Source organism: Ochlerotatus camptorhynchus, unplaced genomic scaffold, assembly GCF_037179485.1.
Source record: "Ochlerotatus camptorhynchus isolate MF236.1 unplaced genomic scaffold, CSIRO-AGI_Acam_v1.1 ptg000151l, whole genome shotgun sequence".
Taxonomy (NCBI): Eukaryota; Metazoa; Arthropoda; class Insecta; order Diptera; family Culicidae; genus Ochlerotatus; species Ochlerotatus camptorhynchus.
The window spans coordinates 1,425,220-1,446,200 of NW_027040641.1; the positions used below are offsets into that span (position 1 = coordinate 1,425,220).

The 20,981-nt window shown below is 45.4% G+C and overlaps 1 protein-coding gene across 4 annotated transcripts in view; it reads right to left on the reverse strand.

Moving 5' to 3' along the window:
* LOC135701210 (uncharacterized) overlaps positions 1–20,981 on the reverse strand; it is an 80,540-nt gene that overhangs the window by 28,440 nt on the left and 31,119 nt on the right. For all 4 annotated transcript variants that reach the window (XM_065221971.1, XM_065221970.1, XM_065221972.1 and 1 more), the window contains exon 3: positions 1,024–1,273. In XM_065221971.1, the coding sequence (XP_065078043.1) occupies positions 1,024–1,154 (131 nt within the window). In that variant the 5' untranslated portion in view covers positions 1,155–1,273. The remainder of the gene's footprint in view (positions 1–1,023; positions 1,274–20,981) is intronic.

Sequence of the window (20,981 nt, forward strand, 5' to 3'; positions counted from 1 at the left end):
TAAAAAAAAAAAGTTTAACGACTCTTTTCGCATTTTGAAAAAGTAGACGACTCTATTTTCAATGGTTTAACAATCAAAATAATCTACAGACCTTAGGAATGCTAGAGATGGCTAAGCTATTCGGAGTGTGAAACAAATAAAATTTGAAAAACATTGTTTAATGTAAAAAATATTTAAAATATTTTTAACCTTTATCAATGTTACCCCGTTTTACGGTAATGAAAATGGTACCATATTGTTTTAAAATTTAAATATAGCCCTATGCCGTGTGTAAACGGGGATAAATCAGTTCTATTCTGAATTTGAACTATGTTACTATGAAACAATCAAATTTACTTTCAATTTACATATAAAAGACAACCTGAAAGTCTGTTAAATTCAAATGAAATTCAGTGTATCTGTCATAATTCTGCAACATCAAAATGATATATGGTGAATTAGTGAATTGCCGCTCTGTTATCTGAAAAATAAACATTTTGCAGTTATTGAAAGTTGAATGTACATGTTTGGAACTTAATTTTGAATGGAATAGGAACTGAACTCTGAATTTTGAAAATTTAATCTTAAATTTAGGGAATTGAATGTCGCCTTATTTCAAAACTTTGAACAATGAATGAAGTTTTGGTTGAATGAAATTTATATATTAGCTTCGTAGTTCTGCGTCATTGATGCGGCCGTGGTTGCAATTTTTACTTAAAATAATAAATAAAAACTTTGTAGTCTTCCAAGAAAGACGATATTTTTTGTACAACGTTGTCTCAGGCGTCATTTTGATCAGAAATGCCGGTTCCGTGCTAGAATTTTTGGAAAAATTTCAAGGATGCCATTTTGAAAATTTTAGAAGATCCAAAATGACCGAATTTCAGCAAAAATCGGAGAAGGTCGATTCTAAAATTCAAATTTGAATCTGCCCAAATGTAAAAAATTTTGTATGAAAAGGCAATTTTATGTTTGCCTTAAGTTTCTAGGGGAATGTTTGATCCCCCTTCCCCCCTTTCAGTGTATTAAACAAAGCATACTTACTTGCAAAGTTCATGCAGCTTCTGCATCACATCCAGGACGACCTCCAGTGTCGGCGTTTCCTCAATCTGGGCGAGCTTCTTCTGGACGTTGGACCACCAGGGAAGATCGCACGGTAGCATAACCAGCGCCATCTTGCATTGATGATTGGAAGTGTTGGAATATATGTAAGCGTTCACCACCGGAACCGAAATTCCCCCGTGTGTATGAGAGTCAACTGCGCTGTACAAGTTGTTTACGACACGCTCATTGCCTGTAAAAAACACGAGAACATTCGCCAACAAAAAGGAAAGGTTACAACCTGATTATGCTAATTATGTCATGTTTATTGCAGGTAAACCCATAGGTGTACCACAGAAAGCGAGAGTCCCCAAACGAAACGCCACGCGACCACGTCTGGTGTAAACTGTCGTTGCCTTCTAGTTCGACATTTCCGACCGGCGACGGACAAACACCCCAGGCAGCCAACAGCACAGCAGCGTAGTGAAGCGCCATCACCCTGCTTAACCCCGCCGGCAAACTGTGACCGACGTCATTTAAAAGGGGGGGTTATGCTTTGGGGGGAATTTCTATGGCATCCAGCGCGCGTGGTGCAACTCTTGATTTTTCGTAGACGTCTTGGAGCGGCCACCCACTACGCACCCGTCGTTATGACTGTATTTATTGCAGTCGAATGAGAAAGGGGAAATCGCGTCCTCCAACCGTATAATAGTAACATAGTTACAACGCAGAGAGTCCCTCCGGCCACCAACCAGTTTTCATCTACCCGCTAGTCGATAAACAGTTGCAATTTATTACCGCTAGTCAGGCAGTGCGGCCTGGCGTGGTGGAAACCAGGGTTGCCACATATACAGATTATTTGGCATTTTACAGATTTTTTTGGATCATTTCTTGACCAAGAATCTGAAGCTAGAGATATACAGATTCTTCCACTATAGTCAATGCTCACTAGGTAAAAGCTTTTAAAGCGAAAACTGACTAGAAATTTCTCAAAATTTAACTGACTATTTATCAAAATAATGCCACTGAATGTCAGAAAGTGCCAAATGCATTTTGGATACATTTGACAACCGTTTTGGCACAAACAATGTGATGTGAACTTAGTAAATGTCACTCGCTAGGTGAAAAGCAAACCCATGAAAGTTGAATTTACGTATTTACGTACTCACATATCCTTCACAAAAACATGTTTCTATGATGTTTAGGTTTTCACCCAAGAAACAATTTGAGTTTTATGAGGGTTTTATGAGGGTTCTGTAGATCATGGTTAAGACTTGTATAATGCTTCAAAACCACAACAAAACTTGCATTGTTACTTGGGCAGTTTAATACCGATTGTTTGCCTACACTAAGGCAAAAGAACGTATGAATTCCATAAGAACAACTTATGAATGTTAGCCTTAAAAAATCAATATGAATTTCATTGATTTTCCTTATGAAAAATAATAATAAAACGGAGCAGTGTATCCTTTTCATGGACGTTGAGATTACGGGGCCCGTGTTTGAGCACTTTTAAGCCTTGCGAAAATGAAATGGTTAAAGGCGTATAAGAGCTACCTCATGTTAGATGGAAATCATTCATAATCCTCACTTATTAAATTCCTAAGTTTATTTGCCTCAGTGTAGTGATGCAGATATAAAAATTTTCTCACAAAAAAATAAAACTGATTTAAATGTGGCAACCCTGGCTGGGAACGGAAGAAGCGCGCCCTTTTGCGTGCGTGTCGTCAAGTGGCAAAACAGTAGTGGCATATGACGGTCGAAGGGTGTAAAGTGTAAAACAACGAAACTAAAAAGGGTAAACGTATCTCTAGCGTGTTCAGCAGTTGGACGTGGTTCTCTACTATCAACGTCATCGCTCTGGCTGGCGTCGCGTGATTCTGACGTGCCCCGAAGACGGCGGATATTTGATGTGAAAGTGTTTGTTTTCAGTAGCAGCGGGCGTGCGGTTATAATAAGCAAGCTATATAGGCACTGAAGCAGCTTGATAGCTCGACTCTTGAGCGTCTGTCGATAAATCTAACAGCCAAGTATTCAACCGTTCTATTTTCAGAAAGTTATTCATGTCTCCATCGAATTAATTCGTCTTTGTTCCTTAACTGTTTGAATGATGTTTAAATATTTCAAGACTCTTCTGAATTTAATTTTAAAATTCTCCAAACATCTTGAAATTACTAGTCTCATTAATGACTTCTATTAGTTTAATTACCTTTGGCAGCTTCTGTTTGTAAATTCCCTAAAGGCAACAGTCTCTTAACCTTTAAATGCAATAGAGATACATACAAGGGTATATGTACCCTCAGACTAAGTTTATTTTCGTACTTAGTTCATAAATCAATCAAACCACCTGTTCACAGCCACCGAAAAGAGACCCATTCATAGCGCTCTATCCCCTTCGGAAACACCTAACAGCTTACACGTCTACCTAGTGCCAATCCCATCAACGCGATCGACGACTCGATGGTCAGGTTAAAAATAAATCGCAATTGATTCACCTATCGGTGATATGTGAACATTTCCAGGTCAAGTAGCAATCAAACAAAAAATCTTATTCGACCTTTTCCGATTTGCATGAAACTTTGCATAATTGTTTGTCATGGTCAATCGTTCACGCTTTAGCTGAAATTCGGCCATTTTGAATCTTGCAAAAAAAAACAAAATGGCGTATTCGATATTTTTTAAGATATCATAACTTGAAAACGTCGCTTCCAGTTGAAATGACGTCTGATACAAAGTTGTAGTAAACAATAATTTATGTTCAGGAAAAATATACACAGTAAAAAATTTCAAAAAAGTTAGAGATACTTAACGGTAAATATCAGACTTAAAGTGGCCATTTTATATAATCGATGAGGAGATGAAAGTATAGAGTTGATAGTTCCGTGAGAGTACGGTAGTGTGAAAATTGTATATAGATAGTAGAAAGCCAACAAAGATCAATTTTGAGGACGTTACGAATCGGGTTGATCATCTCCATTACCAAACTCCCCCGATGGGGAGGGATGGTGAGGTGTATCCCCCTCCCCTCACCACCACTGACAAAAGAGATGATCGCCGATTTGCTCATGTACCATCAATGTGCGGAAATAGTTCTATCGATTATTTCACACTGATCTGACGTAAGCCCCTCCCATCACTATCCCTCCCCAACGGGGGAGTTTGGTAAAAGAGATGATCAACCCGATTCGTACCTCGCACAAGGATCATTCTCTGCCTGACCATCAAGCTGTACAGTCCGATTTTCTTTTCGCTCGCTCTCTCGCAAGAAAGCTGGTGCCAGCAACCACACGGAAAGGTTGCTTCAGAGTAATCCGTTCTCGGCACTCCCCGAAGAAGCAGATATAGATCCAGTTGAGAAACGGGAAAAAGTGCCCCCACTGTTCACCTCGACGAAGGAACTCGCGTTGCTCAGGAATGAGCTGGCTAAAAATCAAATCCATCCGCTGTTCAAGCTGTACAGCACGGGGATCAAAATCTTGTGCTCGACGCTGGCGGACTACAACGCTGTTGGCACATTTCTTCAGCTGAACCGGTTTGAGTTCTACACTCACGACGTCCCTGGAAGCAAACCACTGAAAATGGTGATCCGTGGTCTTCCAAATCTCCCTGTTGCGAAGATTAAAGCGGAATTTGAGCACCTTCATCTGCAACCAATCAACATGTTTGACGTAGGACTACGTCTGTGTTTTCTATATGGGAGTACACTTTGTGAAAACCAAAAGTGGAACATGTAACAAAATTATGAAAGATTTTGAACATTAATAACTCAGCTGCCCCTGGACCAACTTCAATAATTTTATCACCAATCGATCAGAAATATTCCACGCATCAATAGTAATGGAAGCACTGATGATTTTTTAACAAGAAACTATTGGTAATGTCAAGCACTTCACTGTTTTCATGAAATAAACGTTCTTCCCAAACCCAGACGTCAACATCGAGTACCACTTGGTTGCACCTCATTCTGCTTTAACCTGAAAAGATATAAAAGAGCGCTGCTGTCTAGCCTCAACTCATCATTCGCTGCCAGACTGTTCAGCAGTTCAGTCGATTTGAATTCTCTCTAGTTTCGTTCGTTCGTTCGCAAGTCGAATTAGCTCCGCGTTGTATAGTGACGCTCTCGCTGACCCAGCCATGGGTAAGAAATCGCGCGGTAACGCGAGTGCCGGCTTACCGGGAAAACAGACTCTCCCAGGAGACGGCGCGACCACCGAGCCAGCTCAGAAGAAGCAGAAGAAAACCCCATTACCCGTCCCGACAGGCGTTGCGGACCCGCAGCCGGGGCCTCCCGGAACTAAACGACCCAGACCTGAAGACATCAGCGCCACCGCATCGGCAGCAAAAAAGCTGCTGAGCAACAATCCGTTCTCCGCCCTGCAGAACGGAGCCCAGCCGCAGTCGGACCCTGAGACGGTGCCTAAAAAAGTTAAGTTGCCACCCTTCTATGTGAAGGGCTTCCCTCCCGGGCTATGGGAGCAGCTGGATTTCTACATTAAGCAGGGCCTTCGATGCACCATTCAACGGTGCACGGAAGGCTACAAACTGATGGTCTCGGCCGAAAATCACTACAACGCAGTCCAGGCCCTCTTGGACAGGATGAAGCTGGAGTACTTCTCCCACGACGTCGAGGCCACCAAGCCGCTGAAAGTGGTGCTGCGCGGGCTCCACGACATGGACACCACCACCTTAATGGACGAGATTAAGGCGAACGGCCTCAAGCCGGTCGAAATCCACAAGATGACCCGCAGCAAGGCCATCAAGTATCGTGACCAGCTCTACTTGGTCCATCTGCAGAAGAACTCCACAACCGTGAAGGATCTCCATACGACACGCACACTGTTCCACATCGTAGTGAAGTGGGAGCGGTATAAGCCAACCCACCGTGGCGTCACTCAGTGCTCGAACTGCCTATTGTTCGGGCACGGCACCAGGAACTGCCGCATGGCCAGCCGCTGCATCAAATGCGGCAAAAACCACAAGATCGACGACTGCGACAGCATCGAGGAAGCCGCTCCCACATGCGCCAACTGCGGTGCTGCCCACAAGGCCACGAGTAAGGCCTGTCCGAAGCGGGCCGAATACGCCGAGATCCGGAAGAAGGCCTCGTCCAACAACCAGCCCGGTCGCAAGAAGGTCCCGGAAAACAACGCGCAGAACTTTCCTCCGTTATCACCGGTCCAACCACGGCCAATTCCAGTGTTGGCGCCGCTCCCGCTCAACCAACAGTTGGCTGCTGCCCAGTCGGCTGCCGCTGCAGTACCCAGTCAAGCCTCCGGCCCATCGACGGATCCCCCTGCTCCGGGATTGGCCGGTACAACCGGTGAAGCTACAGACGATTCTCCGCTGTCAACGGATGAGATCGTCACACTGTTGGCCCAGGCCATCATCATCAAGCGCACCTGCGCAACAAGAACACAACAGCTCCAAGCTATCATCTCCTTCGTCGCTAATTATGGACCGTGAACCCATAAAGATCGCCAACTGGAACGCTCGCTCCGTAGGGGCGAAAAACATTGAGCTTGCAGACTTCCTCCGCAAGCACGACATCGACGTGGGCCTTCTCACCGAGACCCACCTCAAGACCGGTGACAGCTTCTGGCTGCCCGACCACAACATTGTCCGGCTTGATCGCACCAGCTCCAGGGGGGGCGGTGTCGCGGTCATCATCAAGAAAGGCATCAAGTACTGCACCCTACCCCACTACCGCACTTCCATCATCGAGGCCGTCGGCGTTGAGGTGGAAACATCGACCGGAAACGTCCGGTTCATCGTTGTCTACTGCCCCCGGCAATGTACCGTTAGCAATGGTACAGCACAGCAGTTCAAGAACGACCTTGCCATCATAACCCACACCAATGCCCGCTTTATAATCGGAGGGGACCTGAACGCCCGGCACGAGGCCTGGCGGAACTACCAGCAGAACCAGAACGGCCGCCTGCTATTCGACCATTCCCAGCATGGTCTCTATTCCGTCTGGTTTCCAGACGAACCAACCTTCACATCACCGACGGGCAACCCATCGACGCTGGACCTGTTCTTGGCAAACACCAGATTAGCCAAGCCGGTTGCCGTCAACGACCTGAGTTCGGACCACCAACCGGTGCTGACCGAGCTGGGCTACAACGTGGCCCCTGCACCGTGCCAGCGGAAGGACTACCATCGAGTCAACTGGGTCCAGTTTCGACGCGTGGTCGACCGCCACATCGACGACAACCCACCGCTCGATACAGTGGAGGACATCGACCGGGCCCTGGAGGGTCTCCATCAAGCCATATCCGTGGCTGACGAAGAGTGCGTTCGACGAGTTCCTGTGAGGGGTAAGTTTCAAGCAATTGATTCCCACACCAAACTCTTGATTCGGCTCAGAAATGTTCGTAGACGCCAGTTTCAGTGGACTGGGGATCTGCAGCGTAAATACGAAATGGTCGATCTGAATCGGCAGATCGCTTCCAGAATGGTCTCAATCCGGAACGAGAGTTTCGGGCGGCTCGTTCAGAACCTGGACGACCGTTCCAGACCATTCTGGAAGGTTGCCAAGGTGCTGAAGTCTCACCCCAAGCCCATTCCACCACTTAGAGTCAATGACGAACGGCTTATCACCAACGAAGAGAAAGCCAATGCGATTGGGGAGCACATTGCCCAGTCGCATTTGCTTGGCTCCAAAATCCCAAGTCCACTCGAGAACCAGGTTGCGCAGTGCGTCCAGACGTTAGATGCCTCCCCTTGTGCCGTCCCTCCAGAAGAACGGATTACAGAGGAACAAATTTGCTCAGCGCTGAAATATAGTAAAAACATGAAGGCTCCCGGGTTTGACGGAATATTCAACCTAGAGTTGAAAAATCTCAGCGCGAGGGTGCACTCGCTGCTGGCTGCCATCCTCAACAGATGCTTGGAGCTGCACTACTTTCCAAGCATCTGGAAGGTGGCAAAAATCATCCCGATCCGCAAACCTGGGAAAGACCCTTCACTACCGTCAAGCTACAGACCGATTAGCCTGCTCTCAGCGCTGAGCAAGCTGTTCGAAAAATTGATCCTCAGCCGACTAAACAAGTTTGTGGAGGAACATGACATTCTTCTTCCGGAACAGTTCGGGTTCCGCAAGGGGCATTCCACCAATCATCAGCTAGTGCGGGTGATGACTAACATCCGAAGTAACAAAGCTGTATCCAAGTCCACAGCCATGGCCTTGTTAGACGTCGAAAAGGCGTTTGACAATGTCTGGCACGACGGACTTATATACAAGCTTTGTAACTCTAACTTTCCACCATACCTTGTGAAAATCACCCGTAACTACCTCCAGCAAAGGTCGTTCAGGGTGTCGTTGAATAGTTCCCTTTCGGGACAATTTTCGATCCCAGCAGGTGTTCCGCAAGGGAGTCTGCTGGGACCACTGCTTTACAGCATCTACACGTCGGACATCCCTCCTCTAGGAGACGGTTGCGTGTTCTTTCTGTTTGCAGATGACACCGCGATAGCCGTCAAGGGTAGGATGCCTCGTGAAATTACGAACAAGCTCCAACGATGCCTTGACACCTTTACTGATTATGCCACCACGTGGAAAATCAAAATCAACGCCTCGAAAACCCAAGCGATCATGTTCCTTCACAGACAATCATTAAAACTTAAACCGTCTCCCTCCTGTACCGTAATAATGGATGGTACAAGGGTCGAGTGGTCCACTGATGTTACTTATCTCGGGATGTTGTTCGATGAGAAGCTCCTGTTCCGCTCGCACATAGAGAAAACCCTAGTTAAGTGCTCCGCCTTGGTTAGGTGTTTGTATCCGCTCATTTGCCGCAGATCCCGCCTCTCAAGGCAAAACAAACTGGCTGTTTACAAACAGATCATAGCCCCCGCGATCTTCTATGCCGCCCCGGTGTGGGAATCGTGCGCTCAGACCCACAGGAACAAAATCCAGGTTGCACAGAATAGAGTGTTGAGGATGATCCTAGATCGTCCATTCGACACAAGAATAGCAGACCTCCATCAAGAGGCAGAAATTCCCAAAGTAGATTCCAAAATTGATGATATGACAACTAAATTTATTCAAAAATGCAATCTTTCTGAACATGCTTTAATAAGCAATTTGTACATAGTAGGTTAAGTGTATATAGTAGAGTAGGTTAGTTGTAAGCTGTAAATAGTAGTATTAAGTAGTTTCTCTTCAAATTCTAAAAACAAAACAAACCAATCCCACCAAGGTGGTCGACCGTGTACTAAGTCTAGGACTAATTCTGTAAAACAAATTTTGAATTTTGCCCATACCTAAAGATGAAGAAAGCAATTAAATCACTTAGTAAAAATTTATATGGTAATCGTCCAAGTTAAACTAAAATAAAGATCATTTAAACTAAACTAAACTAGCCTCAACTCATTTTCGCTTCGGACGACGTGGTGAGCAGGCAGCAGAAGCATCAATAGCAGCAGTAGGAAGGTGGTAGCAGGTTAGGTAGTCCACTCTTTTACCCAACAAGCAACAATTACTGGTCGTGGCAAAGTAGCAAAGTCTTGGCAAAGGAGGCGCCAAGCGTCATCGTAACCCAAATAACACAAATTCATATAGAGTAAACTTCTGTACAACCAAAACAAGTAATACAAAGGTTATATAAACTGCTATGGAACATGTGTGTTCCTTGGGAAGGTTCTTCGTGATAACCGTCATCCGTCGTCTGGCTCGCCGTGGCGGTGTCAAACGTATCTCCGGTCTGATCAACGAGAAAACACGAGGTGTGCTGAAGGTGTTCCTGGAAAATGTGATCCGTGATGCTGTCACATACACGCCAAGTTTAAACAGCTATGGATATCGTTTACGCTTTGAAGCGACAGACGCACTCTGTACGGTTTCGGAGGTTAAATCATCACCAACTTTGGCAACAAAACGGCCCTTTTCAGGGCCAACAAGCTTACAAAGTTGGAATAGTATTTATATGTGCCTGTTTGTCCTTATTCAGAACCACACGCCCCCTAACGACCACACAAATTGCTCTACAGAGTTGTAATCTTGTTACCAAACTTGGAAGCAGGGGTGCAAGTGATTTTGATCGATTCTCTTCACCTTTAATTAATAACTCGTTAATTGCTTTTTGCTTTCAAGGTATTGACATTGGCAAACTACGCAAAAGGAGAGTGTCGCTACTTGAAAGCAAACTACTCATTTTGAGATGAGTCTGTGTAGCATACCGGCGTGTGCAAAAAGAAAGTCAATACAAATTTCATTTTGTGATTGTTTCCCAAACGCAGACATCATATTGAAACACCATCGTGATTATGCATTGTAGCATTCTCTGTAAATTCAAATTGGTGCAGTAAGTGCTTCAGTGTTTACTCTTCGCGTTGGATAGAGTCAATATTCGAAGTGAAACAAGTGTTTATTGAAAAATTCTGTATAACTGTAAAAATATTCATGGCTGCTAAATATCTCCGCGATTATCGGAAGCGCGTGAGAGACCAGGAGGCAGGGAAACCTGCGAAACAGACGCGGACCGTTGCTGAACGCGTTCGAATGTGTCGAGCCAACAAGAAAGTGGACAAAGGTAAACCTAATTTTAGGATTTATTCAATAACCGCCCAATTTCAAAAACTTGAATAATGAATTGTTCATTTTGGAGTTAAGTTTCTAGACCACACACTTAGAAAAAATCATGTAAATTTAGGTGCTCTGAGACTGACATATACGAGCGTCACTTTTGACATAGAATTGAGTTATAATAGACGTGAAATTCAGATCAACAAACGTACTTTTCGTCGAGTAACAAACTTTTCAGTCTAAAAGCACTTAATTTTACATGACTTGTTTGTTTACGTCTCATCCTTTGTGTCAAAGATGGATTCCGTTACGTGTAAAATTAGGTTTTTCTAAGTGTGCATTTATTTTGATATTAGTGAATGGAGCATCAAAAACAATCTCGTAGTTCTACGTCAACAATGCGGTCGTGCTTTGGACACAATCCTTAACTTTTTCCCATTGCGAGACGTGATGAAACCAGTGCATTCCGAGACCAGTTGTACCTGGTGCACTTCGATAAGGGCTGCACCAGTGTGGCTGCTCTGCGGCAGATTTGCGCGCTGTTTAACATCGTGATTCAGTGGGAGCAGTATCGCCCTCGGCACCGTGACGTGACACAGTGCACTAATTGTCTAGTATTTGGGCACGGTACGAATAATTGTCACATGAAGGCTCGTTGTGGCAAATGTGCTGGGGCTCACAATACTACCACCTGCAAGAAGGAAGAAGAAGCTCAACCTAAGTGCGTGAACTGTGATTCCAACCATCTGGGCAGCGATAGGAGATGTCCCAAGCGAGCGGCCTTCATCCAGATCAGACAACAGGCTTCCACGAGGAACAAACCTGGTCGCCACCACAATAATCGTGCCCCTATTGTCAACATGGACACGTTTCCAGTACTTCAGGCTCGTCGTATGATCCCGAACCTAGCACCGCTTCCACTAAACCACCGCCAATCCCGCTGCGAATCCAACATCAGATCAAGCGGGTCCCAGCCACCGTTCAGCCTCACTGCCGCTGCGGCCCAGCCAAGTCATGGCTCTACTGACCCGGGATTATCGTACGCCCGTGCTGTGTCAGATGAGTCAGAAGACAATTCTCCACTCACAAGCGACGAACTAGTGATGCTCGTCACTGAGGTGATCGTTATCTTGCGCACCACCAAAACACTACCTGAACAGCTTCGTGTAGTTATGACCCTCGTGCAAAAGTATGGACAGTGAAGCCATCAATGGACATAGCATTGACATCGCCGTCATCATCGAAACACACCTGAAGCCGGAGATCAAGGTTCACCTCCCCGATTTTCGGCTCGTAAGACTAGACCGGGCCAGCTCCCGCGGAGGAGGAGTGGCTATCGCATTAAGAAGAAATATTGGCTGTCGACTGCTACCGAATTTCCAGCTGAAGATGATCGAAGCGGTGGGTGTGGAAGTCTCCACTCCTTTCGGCCCTATTACCATCATTGCGGCCTACTGTCCCAAACAAGTCACCATGAGGGACCTGCAGAGAGACATCATCAGACTAACTCAACGGTGTGAGAAGTACAACATCGATGGCGACCTGAACGCTAAACACCAGGCTTGGGGCAACAGTCGACGCAACCAAAACGGCACAATCCTGAATGACGACCTGCAAGAGGCTCACTACACCATAATAGCGCCGGTCTGGCGTGCACTCCACCATTGACACCTGTGTCAGCAACATGGGAGACAACATCTCGCAACCTGTGACCCACCAGGAGCTGAGTTCGGACTACTATCCAGTGGTGGCCGATGTAAGCTCATCCGTCAACCGATTCCAAGCTTCCCGACGCAACTACCATCGCGTCAGCTGGGATCAGTTCCAACACTGTATCGACTCCACTGTCCACTACGGTGTCTTTCCGGAGATGACCGAAGACGTTGACTGGTGTCTGCTTTCCATCGAGGAGGCGATATCCCGGGCCAGGGAACAACCCGTGCCAGTATCCAGACAGGTGAGCAATACTTTGAACCTTGATAGAATTACCAAAAATCTTATTAAACTCCGTAACTCCATGCGAAGGCAATACCAGCGTTCTGGCTTGCCTGTCTTGAAGACCCACTGTAATCGCCTAAAATCCAAACCAGGATGATGGACCTCAGAAATCAGAACTTTGCTAACGCTCTCTCCCAGATTGTGCAAAACCCTTTTAGAAATTACAAAAATCAATAAAAATAAGCCAAGACCCATTTCACCACTGACCCCACTGGATAGTCCCGGCGACCCAGTCGTTCATCTGATAACTCCTGAAGAGATGGCTGCCGCGATAGGTCAACACTTCGTCAGCTCCCATTATCTCGGACAAAACATCGTTAAGTCTCACGAAGCTGAGATTGCTGAAAACGCAACCAACCTCCATCAGATTCCTAATATTTTCCCCGAGGAATCCGAGATTACGGCTGACGAACTGTTGCTTGTATCTAATCATCTGAAAACATGAAGGCCCGAGGTTTCGACAACATCCTGAATCTGGGACTCAAACACTTGAGTTCCACATTCTACAACCATCTGGCACTGATTTTTAATCTGTGCCTCCGACTTAGCCACTTCCCCTCGTGTTGGAAGTCAGCTAAAGTTATACCCATCCGGAAACCTGGGAAGGATCCGTCCTCTCCTTCAAGTTATCGACCAATCAGCCTTCTCTCAGGGTTATCAAAACTGTTCGAAAAAGCACTGTACCACCGGCTCCTAACATCTGCCGATGAAAACAACTTGTTACTCGAGGAACAGTTTGGTTTTCGGAAAGGTCGTTCGACCGTCCACCAGCTGCCTCGAGTAACACACATTCTCAGACGGAACAAGTCTGTTTCGAAAACATCTGCCATGACATTGTTGGACGTTGAAAAAGCGTACGGTCTTTCAATCTTCCTAGTGAAGATAATAAATAACGATCTTTCGGACAGGACGTTCCGAGTCTCTCTGAATGGCATCATATCGGATGCTTTCAACATCGATGCCGGGGTTCCACAAGGAAGCATCCTTGGCTCCATCTTATTCAACCTGTTCACCTCCGATATGCCGACTCTCCCTGATGGTGGATCGTTGTCTCTGTTCGCAGATGACACATCCATCGTCTACAAGGGTAGGGTTATCGGAGCTCTGACTGCCAAACTTCAGAGAAGCCTGGACGTCCTGTCTGAATATTTAAACAGCTGGAAGATCCGTATCAACGTGGCAAAGACCCAGGTCGTCATCTTTCCACACTCTAAATCTCCTAAACTTGTTCCGTCGGAGAATAATAAGATCTGTCTGAACGGCACAGTGGTGGAATGGTCGAAAGAGGTAGTCTACCTCGGCTTAACATTAGACAGTAAGCTGATTTTCAAGGAGCACGTTGAAAAAACCAAAACCAAGTGTAACATCTTGATAAGATCACTGTATCCACTCATCAACACGAGGTCTACTCTATCCCTGAAAGATAAACTTGCTGTCTACAAACAAATCATCCTTCCCGTAATAGAATACGGGATGCCAGTCTGGGAGAGTTTCACCAAATGCCATCACCTTAAACTCCAAAGGATCCAGAACAAGATCCTTAGGATGATCCTAAACAGTCCTCCGCGAACTAGAAATTCTGAGATCCACCTCCTGGCAGGAATTCAGAAATTAGAAGAACGGAGAGTTTTTATCCTGGAAAGTTTCAGATTCACCTGTCTGAGATCAACTCATCAGATCATACGTGATCTAGCACGTTAGGTAAAGTTATACTCTCACGAGGAAGCGGTTTTAGAAAGTAGTTCCGCGGTGGCCACGCTGGCACGAGCAGAAATTATCTGAAATCACACATTTCAAAGGGGTTGCATTAACAATCAGTCAATTCAGGCGGCGATCGATGGATAAAAAAAACAATTTTTGACAAAATGGCGAACCAAAATTAAAACAAACCTAAAAACAGGTACAATACTGTCTTTAATCGGCTCTACAAACTAACTCACTAGAACATGATTCTCCGGCAAGAGCAAAAGGAAGATAGGCGTTTGCTTATCCTATACGGTAAGCTTGAGAGGCAATCTAATAATGGAGACGCCATCATCGCTACATGTATCCCTGATATTAAGGTACGCTTTGGAAATTTTACTTTCCCATCATCATTTACAGCATCTGAGAATTTTAATACAGAAAACTCAATCGACTCTTCCGCCCTATGTACTTCGATCCTAAATCACAATGCATTCGAACATGTTTTTTACACAGCCGATGAGATCGACGCAAAATCACTCAAAATCACAAAAACCTAGGTGACTCATAGACTGAGTAAAATTTTCCTCCTGAAAAATCTGCACTCATTTCAGGAAAATTGAGAAAAAAATTACTTACTCTATGAATAACCTACGTTTTTTTGCGAATTTGAGTAAACGAAACCTAAATTTGAGTTGATTTAATTGGCCGTGTACAATCCGTGCAAAGTTCGAAGATGTTTATTTATAACTTCATTTTCCGACCAATACGAGCTGACTGCTCGCTCGAGTATACTATTCCCGAACATATGTGTTTTCTTTACTGAAAAGCACTCTTCCAAATGCCAACAGGATCTGTTACGCACGGTATCCCGATCATAACAAATCATCATCACCATCACCACAGACAAACAGACGTAGCTCTTTCTCCTCAACCGTCGTTCACGCATTTAACGATCAACTTTAATATTATTAGTTCCGCGAATCCCCCACCCTCACACTTGTATGTAACAGATTTCGTTAATGAGCTGCGAGACAATATGTTTAAGTAAAATTTATTTAAAGGTTACGTCTGCGTGTCTGTGTCATCACCAGCGCCACCATGTAAATATATGCCGACGTGAATCGTGAGTGATGATGACCTACGACAATCGGTTTTCACTAGGTACACATGGAGCAAGTATCAAAACAGTAGCAGCAACAGCGTGCTGTTACTCGAGATGCCTTTACGACCTACGTCTAATCTATAGCTACAAAGGTACAAAATGCGTCTTATTTTCGTTCGAACATGTTGGAAAACACCTTGTTATTGTGTGTCACAAACCACACCGCTGTCGAAATCAATAAGATGCCGTACCGTGCAGTGTGATGAATGCCAAATTAAGCTGCAGTTATACCGATTTAATTATTGTCAATCGATTGTTAGGGGTCAATCAAGGTGCACGGTGGCCTAAGTTCAATGGAATGAGCATTAGACTGATGTAAAATTGGATTTTTTTTTGACTTATATGTTTAGTATTACTTCTGCGAGAAGTCAACGATTTACATAGTTGAAGATGCTAATTTCAAATAACAGACTGAAGTGGTAATTTTTTATACGATAGATGAGGAGGAGATGAAAGTTCAAGAATTGATAGTTCCATTTAGAGTACGGCAGTGTGAAAATTGCATATAGAGAGTAGTAAGCGAGCAAGGACAACTTTTAGGAAGGTACAAATCGGTTTTATCATCTATCTTTACCAAACCCCCTCTTTGGAGAGGGATGGTGAGGGGTGTGTGTGCCCCCCCCCCGCCACAACTGGCAAAAAGAGATGATCGGCGACCACTCAAGTACCAACGATGTGTTTGAAACAGTTCTACTGATTTTTACTTTTTACCGGAAATTTTTGCCCTACGGTGCTCAACCTGTTCAAAATCGGGGCCTCCCAAAATTTGATCTTATTTAGTATGAAACTGACTTGGTACTAGAAGTAGTAAAATTATGTTTATTTCTGTTAATTATGGTAGTACATTGATTTATCATTTTAGTTGACTAGCCTACTTGGCTCTTCATCTTTGTTTAATTTGATATTCTAAGTTAATATTTGCGTTTTTCAACTAGTTTACAGAATATCCCTTTGGGGATGTGTTTTATTTGAATTAATCATTTTGTTCGACCATTTTCCACAGAGATGGCGCTGTTCCGTAGGTAGGAAGTGATAAAAATCCCCATATAGAAATTGAGAGAAGTGGGAATAATTCGCTTTCGGTGCATATTCAGGTGAAAAAAAGTGAACGACAACCCAAAGAAATTAATCAGGGACTTTGTCGTTCAGTTTTTTCCCGGAAATTATTGTTAAACAAGCTACAATTAATTAAAAATGATTTTTCCCCTTACAATTTTACCTGCTTTACTACCAGTCCCCAGAGAGCCAAAAAAAATTCAAATTTGAGGGAGAAATTCTCTCTCACGAGCTCAATCTCTCAACATGCCATGTATTTTGTTGACACTCGATTTGTGATTTCCCTTTCACAGATTACAAAATAGAGTACCTGACACTACAAAACATGTCTGGTACCTCTATATATGCATTTGCTTTAACATTTGAAGTCCCTCCTGTTTTACATATTCTGCGCAAAAGATATTTTATGCCCCGCCCCATACATAAAATTCGGCGGGAAATTCTGTGAGAGTGAGCTATTTTGTGTGCAGAATGTGTAAAAACGGAGGGATTTCGAATAATAATCTCAATGCATATATAGAGGTACCAGACATGTTTTGCACTGCAGTGTCCTCTGTGAACAATTATAGGAAAACAGATTGTGTCTAGTTTCCGATATATGTCACCGAAAACAACAACAGTGACATCTGATGGAACATGAATGCAGAAGCTTGACAAAATGATCAATTGAAAAAAATGATAACCTACCTAACTACGAGTATAACTTAACCTAACGTGCTAGGTCACGTATGATCTGATGATTTGATCTCAGACAGGTGTCTCTGAACCTTTCCAGGATGAATACTCTCCGTTCTTTTAATGTCTGAATTCCAGCCAGGAGGTGGATCTCAGAATTTCTAGTCCGCGGGGGACTGTTTAGGACCATCCTAAGGATCTTGTTCTGGATCCTTTGGAGTTTAAGGTGATGGCATTTTGCGCAACTCTCCCAGATTGGCATACCGTACTCGATTACAGGAAGGATGATTTGTTTGTAGACAACAAGCTTATTTTTCAGGGACAGGGTTGACTTCCTGTTGATAAGTGGATACAACGATCATATCAAGATGTTGCACTTGGTTTTTGTTTTGTCAACGTGCTCCCTGAAAAGAAGCTTGCTGTCTAGTGTTAGCCCGAGGTACACGACCTCTTTGGACCATTCCACCACTGTGCCGTTCAGGCAGATCTTGTTATTCTCCCACGGAACAAGTCTAGGAGATTTAGAGTGTGGAAAGATAATGACCTGGGTCTTTGCAGCGTTGATACGGATCTTCCAGCTGTTGAAATATTCAGACAGAACGTCCAGGCCTCTCTGAAGTTTGGCAGTCAGAGCTCCGATAACCCTACCCTTGTAGACGATGGATGTGTCATCTGCGAACAGAGACAACGATCCACCATCAGGGAGAGCCGGCATATCGGAGGTGAACAGGTTGAATAGTATGGGGCCAAGGATGCTTCCTTGTGGAACCCCGGCACCGATGTTGAAAGCATCCGATGTGATGCCATTCAGAGAGACTTGGAATGTCCTGTCTGATAGAAAGTTGTTTATGATCTTCACTAGGAAGATTGGAAGACCGTACTGCTGCAATTTGAACACCAGGCCATCATGCCAGACATTGTCGAACGCTTTTTCCACGTCCAACAGCGCCATGGCAGATGTTTTCGAAACAGACTTGTTCCATCTGAGAAGGTTTGTTACTCGAGTCAGCTGGTGGACGGTCGAACGACCTTTCCGAAAAACAAACTGTTCCTCGAGTAACAAGTTGTTTTCATCGGCAGATTGATTGATTGATTGATTTATCTTTATTAGGGAGGCTTTCAGCCTGGGGCTGGTTCGCCTCCAAACCATCGGCAGATGTTAGGAGCCGGTGGAACAGTGCTCTTTCGAACAGTTTTGATAACCCTGAGAGAAGGCTGATTGGTCGATAACTTGAAGGAGAGGACGGATCCTTCCCAGGTTTCCGGATGGGTATGACTTTAGCTGACTACCAACACGAGGGGAAGTAGCCAAGTCTGAGGCACTGATTAAAAATCAGTGCCAGATGGTTGTAGAATCTGGAACTCAAGTGTTTGAGTTCCAGATTCAGGATGTTGTCGAAACCTGGGGCCTTCATGTTTTTAGATGATTTGATATAGGCCAACAGTTCGTCAGCCGTAACCTCGGATTACCCTGGAAAAGTATTAGGAATCTGAAGAAGATTGGTTGCATTTTCAGCAACCTCAGATTCATGAGGGCTGACGATGTTTTGTCCGAGATTATGGGAGCTGACAAAGTGTTGACCTATGGCTGCAGCCTTCTCTTCAGGAGTTATCAGATGAACCACTGGGTCGCCGGGACGATCCAGTGGGGTCAGTGGGGGAATGGGCCTAGGCTTGTTTTTAAGAATTTTTGTAAGTTTCCAGAAGGGCTTAGCACAATCTGGGAGAGAGCGGATCTTACTAGCAAAATCGTTATTTCTGAGATCCACCATCCTGGCCTGAATGATCTTTGTTAATCGATTACAACTGGTCTTCAAGTTAGGCAGGCCAGTACGCTGGTACTGCCTACGAATGGTGTTACGGAGTCCAATGAGATCTTTGGTAGGGCTGTCAAGGTTCAGAGTGTTACTCACCTGTCTGGATACTGGCACGTGTTGTTGCCTGGCCCGGGAAATCACCTCCTGGATGGTTTGTAGACACCGGTCAACATCTTCGGACGTCCCCGGTTGGACATCGTAGTTGATGGTTGTGTCGACGCAGTGTTGATATTGCGCCCAGTTGACTCGATGGTAGTTTCCCCCGGAAGCTTCGAATCGGTTTACCGAGGATCCAACTTCAGCCACCACCGGGTAGTGGTCCGAGCTCAGCTCCTGGAATGCCACAGGTTGCGAGACGTTGTGTCCCATGTTGCTTACGAAGATGTCGATGGTCGCATGGACCCCAGACCGACTCAACCGGGTGGGAGAGTCCGAGGCCAAGATGGTATAGTGGCCCTCTTGCAGGTCTTCATTGAGGATGATGCCGTTTCTATTGCTCCGACCGTTGCCCCAAGCTTGGTGTTTTGTGTTCAGATCGCCAGCAATGATAAAGTTCCCGCTCCTCCGGGTGAGTTTGATGATGTCTTTGTGGAGGGCCACTAACGACCCGTCCCTGATGTTGGTTTGCTTGGGGCAGTAGGCCGCGCTGATGGTAATTGGGCCAAGTGATGTGCTCACCTCCACTCCGATGGCTTCAATTGTTTTCAGCTGGAAGTTTGGTAGCAGTCGGCAACTGATGTTCCGTCTTGCAGCGATGGCCACTCCTCCACCTCCAGAGCAGGTGCGATCAAGTCTGACGAGCCGGAAGTCGAGAAGAAATACGTTCAGTTCGGACTTCAGATGCGTCTCGGTGATGATAGCTATGTCGACCTCCTTGGTGTTGAGGAAATCGAGTAGTTCTCTATGCTTGTTCGTCAGTGAGCAAGCGTTCCAATTTGCAATTTTTATAGCTTCACGGTCCATACTTGGTGACGAGTGACAAGGCAGCATGAAGCTGTTCAGATCGAGTCTTGCAGGTACGCATGATGATGATGACCTCGGCCACGAGCGTCACAAGTTCCTCCGAGGTGAACGGAGAATCGTCGACAGGTTCACCTGAGACAGCACCAGCGTATGATAAACCAGGGACGGTGGATGAACCTGGAATTGGCTAGGCCGCAGCAGCAGCGAGACGATGCTGAACTGTCCGATTGTTGGGAACCATTTGGATACTCGCAGGATTGGCTTGTTGGTTGTTGAGCGGAAGCGGGGCTAGGTTCGGAACATGTCGACGGGGCTGGAGAGCTGGGTACTGGACTTCCGTGAGTACAGGAGGCGAACGATGATTACGGAGGCGACCGAGCTGGTTGTTGATTGTGGCCTTCCGACGGATATGAATGAGCTCCACTCGCTTGGGACATCCGCGATTGGAGGCTTGGTGGTTTCCACCGCAGTTGACACACGTTGGCTCGATGTCATCATCTTGCTAACAGGACGCAGTTGAGTGAGTTCCAGCAAACTTGCCGCACACTTGTGGCAGTTTTTGGTGCCATGGCCATATGAGAGGCAGTTCATACACTGCGTTACATCACGATGTTGGGGTTTGTAATGCTCCCAACTGATGATGACCTGAAACAGGTCCCGGATTTTGGATCTCAGAGCCACAAGACTGGTAGATCCCTTCGTGAAATGCACCAGGAACAACTGATCACGGAAGCTGGTGTTTTGGTTGGGACGCCTGTTCATCTGGAACACGGCGTCAGGTTGGAGCCCAAGCCGCTCCAGCTCGGATTTCACCGCAGAAGCCTCGAATGACGGTAATCCACGCAAAACCACCTTCAGTGGCTTGCTCGATGGCAGATCATGCGTGAAGAAGTCCACGTTGTTTTCCTTCAGGAAACATCCTATTTGTTTGCACTCCGCCAGACTGGAGCACATGATTTTGGTACCGATGCTGCAAAGCTTGAAGCGAGGCAGCAGCTTGTTGCCAGTTCGGCACCCAGCTTGGCAACATCCTTCACCGGCGTGAAAAGCGGAGGAATCCGCTCTCGTCTTGCAATGG